Source organism: Manacus candei, unplaced genomic scaffold (genome assembly GCF_025592945.1).
Source record: "Manacus candei isolate 608988 ecotype Guabito, Panama unplaced genomic scaffold, ASM2559294v1 h1tg000162l, whole genome shotgun sequence".
In the NCBI taxonomy this organism is placed as follows: domain Eukaryota; kingdom Metazoa; phylum Chordata; class Aves; order Passeriformes; family Pipridae; genus Manacus; species Manacus candei.
The window spans coordinates 167,980-177,802 of NW_026138210.1; the positions used below are offsets into that span (position 1 = coordinate 167,980).

The 9,823-nt window shown below is 48.2% G+C and overlaps 1 protein-coding gene across 1 annotated transcript; it reads left to right on the forward strand.

Moving 5' to 3' along the window:
* Window positions 1–761: 761 nt before the first annotated feature.
* Window positions 762–7,637, forward strand: LOC127463483 (ubiquitin carboxyl-terminal hydrolase 42-like). Its single transcript, XM_051772951.1, has 8 exons — window positions 762–859; window positions 1,252–1,334; window positions 1,644–1,755; window positions 2,089–2,229; window positions 2,438–2,538; window positions 3,298–3,436; window positions 3,739–4,310; window positions 7,463–7,637. Exons 1-8 carry the CDS (start codon window positions 821–823, stop codon window positions 7,635–7,637), a joined length of 1,362 nt encoding a protein of 453 aa, XP_051628911.1. The 5' UTR covers window positions 762–820.
* The last annotated feature ends 2,186 nt before the right edge of the window (window positions 7,638–9,823 follow it).

A 9,823-nucleotide genomic window follows, 5' to 3' on the forward strand; every position in this document is an offset into this window, starting at 1 on the left:
GGCTTCTGCATGATGTGCATCATGGAAGCGCATGTTAACAAGGTCCTGCGTTCAGTCAGTGCCATCCTGCCTTTGGCTGTTCTCAGGGCTTTCAGATGTATGTGATTTCAGGTTCTTTGACAGGTTTTCTTCCCTTCCTGTAGGAGACAACTACTAACTTCCTGTTTCTTAGTCATAGGAGGACATTTTCAGCTTGGCAGGGAGGAAGATGCCCATGACTTCTTATGCTGTACTGTCAATGTCATGCAGAGAGCTTGTCTGAGTGCAAGCAACGAGTAAGCACAAGCAAGTTACCTTTACAAAGTTCGGAGCCCTTTGGACTCCTTGATGTGGCCTCATCAAGGAAAACCTACAGCCGGGGCTTGGAGGAAGTAATGCTCTGCCTTACTACTTGTTTCCAGCTTGGACATATCATCTCAATCTACTACCATTGTCCATCAAATATTTGGAGGCTTTCTGAGATCCAGAGGTATGTTTCTACAACAACTGCTCTCCTTGGCACTGCCTGTGCCCTTCTGTCTGCCTGTGCCCAACAGCTGGCCCTGGGACTAGCAGGACAGGTACAAGGAGCACAAAGCAGTACCATCGTTCCGCTCACCATTGCTCGGCATTTTGATTTTTCCTTCCAGTCATCTGCTTCAGCTGCAAAGCCATTTCTGATTCCTATGAGGCCTTCCTGGATGTCCCCTTGGATATCAAAGTAAGAGGTTTTGCAGTTGTGCTTCAAGACATGGCAAGGCTTTTCCGAGTCAACACATTTGTCCTGAAAGCATATCCTGTGAACACAAGAGGTCTTGGTCGTGGATGGGAAGGGGAACGGATGTTGTCCTCCTGCAGAGGCCATGGCACTGGTCTCTCTGTAGGTGCTGGCTTGAAGCTGGACAAGCACCCATTATGCGCTCTGCACCCTTGACATATCCTCATCCTTCTTTCCTTTGCCCTCCTTCAACACCTGTCTGGCTTCCAGGCTGATGGGTTGGATTGTTTTCACTACTGATGACCCTACATAATAACATCAGTAGCTCAATGGCAGGTGATAGAGAGAGGGAGCCCCTGATTGCCCCTGAGAACCTCTGGGACAGGGGAAATGTTCAGCACCACACTCTCTTTCTGGCTCCTTCTGGATACAGCTTGCAGATTCATGGCGGGTCTCCTCAGCATCAGCTACAGGGGTTTTCTTGTCAGCTCCTGGAAAATGTTTGGGCCAGGGCATTTGCTGTAGCTCAGTGCACCGATTTCTCAATTCTCCAGGCAGCCTCATCCCTCACTGCAGCTCTGGAGGACTTTGTAACACCTGAGCACCTGGATGGTGAAAACTGCTTTAAATGTAGCAAGTAAGATGATTACGAACAACATATTAACACTAGACTCTGTGTGAGGGGGCTACAAGTCATTGAGCAGAAGTCATCTTCTCCTGGAAGTTTACTGCACACTGATGAGACACAGTTTTGTTTGTCTGGTTTTTTGGGGGAGGGGGGTTGGGGTTTTTTCTTTGTTTGTTTGTTTGTTTGTTTGTTTGTTTTAAATATGGCACCAAATTGCCTTAAAATAGCATAAGGATGCCCGAGACAAGAAAGGTTGTCTGACTGCCTTGGTGGAAGATAGGGTGCATTTCAGCGCTGTGCTCTGTGCTTGGTTTCAAGGTGTGAGAAGAATGTTGCCGCCACTAAGAGGTTCACTGTCCACTGTGCACCCAAGGTTCTCACTGTGTGTCTGAAGAGGTTTGACTGCTTCACTGGTGGCAAGATCAGCAAGGTGTGTACACTATTGGTGTGCAGCTTTCTCTTCAAGAAGCAGATTTCCTAAAGCAGTATGCTTGTCACAAGCTGCTTGTGTTGGGTTTTTTGGGGTCCCTTCTGGGGAGTGGAAAGTTCCTGTGGGAAGACAGGCAAGCACTGTGCTCTGATAGGGCTGCTTTGACTGAGAAGGGTTTCCTGCCACCCAAACGATTTTATGTTGCTTTATGGAAAACCAAGTGCTCATGAGCCCTAGAGATGGATTGATACCCCTGGACTGGCCCCTGCACTTGGTAGGCTCTTTCATGTCACAGACCAGGGTCATTTCTGAGCCCTCTTGGTCTCTCCATAGGTTGTAGAGTATCCGGAGTACTTGGATCTTCGCCCATACATGTCTCAGGCAGATGGAGAAGCACTCCTCTACTCCTTATATGCTGTCCTGGTGCACAGTGGTGTCAGCTGTCATGGAGGACACTATTTCTGCTACACAAAGGCAAAAGAGCAACTTCCTTCCCAATGGGGAAAAATGTGTGCTGGGGAAGATAAACTTTCCTGTCAGTGTTACTGACAGCCAAAGTTTTGGGGCAGAAGGCCTCCTTAGTGGCTGGACTGCATTTGTTTTGACATGCTCTCGGTTTGGCAGTTTCCTACCTGTGTTTTTGGAGAGAAACCATGGAGAGATCCTTGCCTTTTTTTTACAGGCCAGCAATGGATTGTGGTACCGGATGGACGATGAATCTGTGCAGCTGCGTTCCATTGACACAGTTCTCAGGCAGCAAGCCTACCTGCTGTTCTATGCCAGGTAATAACCAGGATTCAAATAGGTTCAGAATACATTTCCTTTTCCTCATTTGCAGTTGTGCTTCTCACCTTCCGGAGTGTTTTTCTCATCAAATGAAATTACTACCTGCATCATTCAGTGCTGTCAAATCTGAACTACTCCGTGTCTGTCCTTTACTGGGCTTCAGGCTGCGGCCCGGATGGAATCTGCTACTTGCCTGGTCTCTGATGTTGACTCTTGTAGATAAGAGGACTTAAAGAGGAGCTCCAGGAAAGATGGGGAGGCACCATTTGTCAGGGAATGTAGTGACAGGATGAAGGCTATCAGTTTTCAGCTAACAGAGGGCAGGTTTACATTAGATATTGGGAAGGAATTCTTTGCTGTAAGGGTGCTGAGACACTGGCACAGGTTGCCACAGCATCTGTGGGGGCCCCATCCCTGGAAGTGTTCAAGGCCAGGTTGGACAGGGCTTGGAGAAACCTTGGAATAGTGGAGGATGTTCCTGCCCACCACAGCGGGGTGGAACAAGATAAAGTTAAAGGTCCCTTGCAACCCAAACAAGTCTGTGAATTTCTGAAATGGAGGCTGTGGGAGGTATAGAGATGAGGTTTTTGTTGGGACAGAGGCAAACTTGGTGGGAAGACCCTAGCTGAGTTTCCCATTAGTGTCCTTGGTTAAGTCTTCTCTCTGTCATAGAAGCCTCTCTGAGAAAATGACTGAACCCCAGAGGAGGTTGCAACAACAGCTCTAAACTGAGATCACTCTTTTGTTTTTCTCCAGATGCTCTGATCTGAGAATTGGAGAAAGGGCTTCTTCCTCACTGGCACCATCACATGCCCCTTCCTTCCTCAGTCAGTGTGTGGCCAGCAGCAAGCAGGCGGGCTCTGTTGGACCACAGGCTCTGACTGGTAGGACTAAGGTAACTTTGGGGTCATGGGTCAGGGCATCAGAGGAATAGTGGATTTCTTTCTGGGATCTCAGCATTTCTCTTTTGTCCCTCACACACCGCACCTTTCTTCACAACCACAACGCTGCTCCCTCTCAAAGCAACCCACCTGGATCCATCCCTTTTGTGCGCCTCTGGCCTTTTGGTCTTAGTAGCCCTCCAAAAGAGGCTTTTGGAGGCCCCAAACTGTCCTGTCCTAGAACTTGTAGGGGTTCCCCACTGCTCTGATCCTTTCAGGAGAAAAGGGCAGGAACTCTCCACAGCTCTCTTTGCAGGGCATGAAGGACACTGGCAGGGAGCGGTCCCGGAGCAGATTCCCTGTGTGGGGCAGGGATCTCCGCAGCTGCTCTGGGGACACCACAGACTATGATGACGCTTCAGAGAGAAGAACTGGTCCTCCAAGTCGTGACCGTGGTCCTAGGGATAGCACAGCTGCAAGGCCTTCCAAGAGGATCTGCCGGTGGGCTCCCACTCCCAGGGCTGCTCAGGAGCAAACCTTGCTGAGGCAGAGGGAGCCAAGCAGATCTGTGCGGGGAACTTACAACCTTGGCAGCCGGTTTGTGCAGTCCACAGACTATGACCGCTCCCTGCGGAAGAGAAAGAGGGAGAGAACAAGTCCTCCACGTTGTGACCAAGTCTTAGTGAACACTGCAGTTGCAGGGCCCTCCAAAGCCAGCTCCAAGCAGGCTCTCATGCTCCGGGCTGCTCGGGAGCAAACCCGACAGAGGCAGAGAGAGCAGAGAAGATCAACATGGCGGGGCTATGATTGCCACAGCCAGTTTGGGCAGCACACAGACTACCACCCTTCAGAGAAGAAGAGGAGGGTTTCCACGCCCCAGAGATTCACGTCAGACAAGCATTCAGGGCACTCTGGCAATGATGGCATTGGATTATGGCCCTGGTTCAAGCAGAACGGAAGACTAGCACTGCGTTTATTAGCCAAGGCATCCTTGTTTTCGATACGCCTTCTCAGACCTGAGTGAATGATTTAGCTAAGTAGATGATAGTCACAATAGTATAGAAATATCATTAGAAATATAGAAATACATATAGAAATATAGAATATATATATATAGAAATATATATAGAAATATAGAAATATATATAGAAATATAATATAGAAATATAGAAATATAATATAGAAATATAGAATATTTATATAGAAATATAGATAGAAATATAGAATTATAATATAGAAATATATATAGAAGTAATATTTTATAATACATTCTTTCATGTTATATATCTTCAGCAATAGATAGTAATAGTATAATAAATATTATTAAAATAATAAAATAGGAAATACTAAAATACTTTAAGCAGAGTTATTTATTCCACGTTGTAGATAATTATAGCTAGAAACATAGTGCAGTATTTGGAAGCAGTGTTGAAGCAATTATATTAAAGCTAAGAAAACAAATATTAAGTAGAGATTGTGCAGTACACAGACTACTGCCCTTCAGAGAAGAAGAGGAGGGTTTCCACGCCCCAGAGATTCACGTCAGACAAGCATTCAGGGCACTCTGGCAATGATGCCGTTGGATTATGGCCCTGGCTCAAGCAGAACGGAAGACTAGCACTGCGTTTATTAGCCAAGGCATCCTTGTTTTCGACATGCCTTCTCAGACCTGAGTGAATGATTTAGCTAAGTAGATGAGAGTTATAATAATATAGAAATATCATTAGAAATATAGACATATATATGGAAATATAGAATATATATAGAGAGAAGTATATATAGAAATATAGAAATATATATAGAAATGTAATATAGAAATATAGAGAGAAGTAATACTTTATAATACATTCTTACATGTTATATATATTCAGCAATAGATAGTAATGTTATAAGAACTATTATTAAAATAATAAAATAAGAAATACTAAAATACTGTAATCAGAATTATTTATTCCATGTTGTAGACAATTATAGCTACAAACATCTCAGCCTCGGCCATATCAATCAACAGAACTGGTCTACTCTGGCCTCAAATCGGGAGGCCTGGAGACACACCATCTGTAACGCTGCTGTTTCCTTTGAGAACGCACGCAGAATCCCTCTCGAGGAGAAAAGACAAGGGAGAAAGAATCATGTCTTGCAGAATATACCACCTAGGGAGTCTTTCTGCTGTGCCTTTTGCAATCGGATATGTCTATCTCGCATTGGCCTCCTAAGCCACCCGAGTGCTTGTAACAAATGTGGATAGAGCCTTCTTAAATCTTCGTTCGAGAAGCCCAGCCACGATGATGTGTTTAAGACGGGTGTTCCATAATTTAGTGTTCTCACTGAAACCATGCAAATTGTGCGCCACTCGCTCCCTTCCCACTCCTCCTTTCCTTCCCACTCCCCCTCCATCCTGAGGCAGGCTGGATGGGAGAATTGGAGGCACAAAAGGTAAAGATCGCAGGCTGAGATAAGAACAACTTACTGGAAATGGCAATGAAAGAAGAAAACAGTGCAGCAACAGAACAGTAACAGAAACAATACTAATAACAGAGTGTACAAGGGAGGCAAATGACTCACACATGATTGCTCACCAGTTGGTGCCCAACTTTGCCACCACGCACACAACCTGGAAGAGACCCCTTCCCCCATCCTTGACAAAATGAGGAATAACCTCTATGTCCTGGCTGTGCCCCCTCCTGGATACTGCCAAAATTAACACTGCCCTGACCAGAAGCAGGACAATCACCTTCAGGATGTGCAGCACAGCTTTCGGGTCTGCACCGGAGGCACTGGATCCCTCCATGCCAGGGAGGGGAGACATCAGAGATGAGCAGACTTTGGAAATCCCTCACCTCTCACTCCGGCCCATTTTTTCTCATTTTATGGGATGGAAGAATACATACCCAACTCCTCCCAGTGTCCTTCTCACTGGAAATCCCCTGAGCTTTGATTCCTTTGCTGACATGCTGCTTCCTCTGGGAAAAGCAGCCAGAAAACCCAAGGCCATTGCTTTGAGGGAAGGTCTTTCTTAGAACACTTTTCCTGAAGTGCACCCAGGAAGGCTGGGCTGCAGCAGCACATGGCCCCCATGGCTTTGCTACATCTCCTCCAGAACACCTGGAAGCCCTTCTCTCACCATCCAGCCGCTCCCCTGCCCTGTCTTCCCCACCCCACAGGGATGCTGCCGAGGAGTTAACAAACTTCACAGTTCAATCCTGATATCCCACTGCTGACTGGGATGGGGGGAGACCAGGGGCAGTTTTGGCCCCCATCAGCACCAGCTCTTGGGACAGCCAGGCTCTCTCCTGACATGTGGGCTCATCTCTGCAGCTTTGCTGTCCTCCACAGGGCGTTTGCTGAAAAAAATCATCTTCTAGAAAAGATATATGACACCAGTCCAGGGGTCAGCAGCACCACATGAGAGCTTGGCAAGATGCCCTGAGGACAGCCAGGCCAGGCAGAGAGAGGTGGAAGGACCACAGGGGCTCTCTGAAGCAGCCCCATTGTACAACATAGACAAGGGGGCTAAATAAACACTGGGCTGAAAGATGATAGTGCTCTTACAAGGGAAATTTACAGCTGCTGTACAGGTCTGGGGCTCTTGCTGGAAAGCTTCAGTCTCTGGGCTCCCGGTGCCCAAAGGCATTGCAGATAACTCCTTCTCAAGCAATGGCAGGGAGCAGGGTGGAGAAGTCAAGGATGAGGCAGATCAGAAAGACTGGGGCAGCACAAAGAGATCTACAAGGGAAAGAGACAGCATCTGAAAGGCACTCCTTGCTGACCTAGGAGCTGGTGCCGTGGGCTCTACAACTGCTGCCTGCAGTCAGCTTGGAAGCTCTGGTAGTTTTAACAGGAGGTTTGTCTGCAAACAAGATGCAGAGACGTTACGATGATGGATGCGGGTATATTCCTGACCTAGGCTCTCCAGAGGGAGATTCGCTGTCTCCTCATGGGCCATAAGGTTTTTAATATGGGATGAACTTCACTTGGTCTCCCCAAGCTCATGTCCAACCTGTTCCATGGCCTCTGACTGCGATCTGCTGTCCACCTAGCTTCATCCCCCCTCACAACCCTGGGGACTCCTTGGAGATGAATGGCTGCTGTGCCAGCACCTACTGCTCCAGGAAGGGAATGCAAGGTGAAGATGCTACACTCGCAGGTGCAAAGAAGGTTCATTTTGCCATGGGATCCCAGGAGGTCACCATGCACATCGTCAATGAGGTCTGAAAAAAGAAAACTTACAGATGTTGAGGCAGCTGAGTTCATCAAGCACATGTAGAAAAGCTCCTGATTTCAGTATGGCTGGCTCTTTTGAAATGCCCCAGGAAGGAAGATTTGGTCTCAGGCATCATCAGCCCCATTGGCCAGTCTAGACAGAACTGCCTGGACTTGAATCAGAAGTTGGTGGATAAGAGATTTAGCTTCATTTAGCTAGAGATGGGATATCTCTCTCCAGTGAGCCAGCTGCTTGCCATTCCGTTAGTCCCTGACCACAAGCAGCACTGAATCTGTGATCTCTCCCCCTCCAGTTTCTCAGAGTCCCTGGGTAACCCTGAAAGCACTGCTTCAGTATCAGCTTCTGCAAGAGGCCTTCCAAAAAGCAGCTAGGGGATTAGGTGAGGGGAAGAACCAGAAAATCGCACACATTCTTCCCTGGATTCGTGAAAGACAATAAGAAAGAAATACAAGACCCCCAAAAGCAAGTCCACTTGATGGGAGTGGCAGGGGAGCATCTCTGGTTCAGTAGTGATACGACGCACTCAACTGCAGCTTGCAGACAAGAATCCTGAAACATTCCAGTAGCCAAGATTGCCACCTGATCCCAAGGTCCCCTGTCCTCTGCCCCATGCATTTCCACGGGACCAAAGCCCCTGTGCACAGCAAAAGGAAAGTATGTGAATGTACACACATGGTAACTTGCTCCTGGCCTTTCCAGCCTATGGAGGAAGACAACTTCCCTCATTAGAAAATGAAGCAGGTCTGACCTGGACTTTCTCAAAACACTCTAATGCCAGAGGCAGGTTTCTCCCACAAGCAACAGCAAAGCCCTCCTCCTGCCCATGTTGTTTGGGAAATGGCACAAGAACCAGGAGAATCACAGAGAGATTCACACCTTCAGAGACACCAGTGAGTGCAGCCCCTCCTGACATCATCTGGGCAGAAGCCTCCAGCCCTTGGGATGCCTTTGCCTCCTAACAGAGGTGCCAGAGCATCTGATCTGGATTTACCAGGCCTGCCTTAGTACCATGCCACAATAATTGTCGCAGCATCCCAGCCTTTCCTTGCTCGAGCCAGTCTGTTTATAGGTTGTTTGGATCTCCACCTCCACATTGCAGGGGGATTGAACACCACTGATCACATCCACTTCTACCTCTGACCTGAAGGGAGAGGAAGGTTTCCCCGTTTGCTGTTGTGGCAAGTGGCGCCTCTCTGCAAGAGATTTCATCTCCTGCTCGGGGCCCCTCTGCACTGGCCAGGCTCACTCCATGCTGCTGGACCTCTCCCAGCCCCTCTAAGCAGGGCTCCGGTCAAGTCTTCGTAACAACTCCCCATTCCTCAGAATAGCTTGGCACTCCTGTAGCAGTTTGGGTGGGGAATGCCAAACTCACACCAACGAATGGCTCTGTCCAATCACCTGAGGAGTAGCAGGTACCACCCAGTGCGGAGGTCAGCGCTTGAATAAAGACCTCCCCAACTTTTCTGGGTGCAGCTGGTAAGGCGATTTTGTTATAAAAGTAGCGGGGCAACTGAACTGCTTAAAGGGAGGAACAAAAGGGCACAAAAAGCACTGCGCAAAATGGCTCCAGCCTTAAATAACGTGGGTAAGGAAGGCACTGGAACAGAAGATGGGGTTTAGGCGGAGCATGCAAATTACAACCAATCCTAGGAGATAGGGGCTGAACATAACCCTATACGGTACTGCGTCAAGTATCAACCAATGAAAGGACAGAACATACGCCCAGTACAATACAATACAACAACTTATATGCAAAATCTACAATTTCCTTATTAATTACACATTTTCAGACTGCCACAACCCAGCCTGCCCCATGCAGAGCCCTGGGGGTGGCTCCTGCTACACCCAATGCCAGAAGAACACCACAGGAGACCCTGGGGAGGGAAGAAGGGAAGGAAAGGAGGAAATCTCAGTGCTATGGATCTGGAGCAGCTGGGGGAACTCCAGTGCCTCCCAAGATGCCCTGTCAGACAGGTGAGGAACTGCAGAGTCGAGAGCTCTCCCCACGCACCCCTACGGCCCGCTCCGAAATAAATACCGTTGACTGCCCATGGAAGGTCCCCTTCAGAGTAGCGACACGATCCCCGTAGCCCCTTGCTCTGGATTCCCCCGCCCATTCCTGACCTCACCCCTTTGTGCCCAGAGCCCACTAGCTTTGAGCTACAGGGAGCAGAGG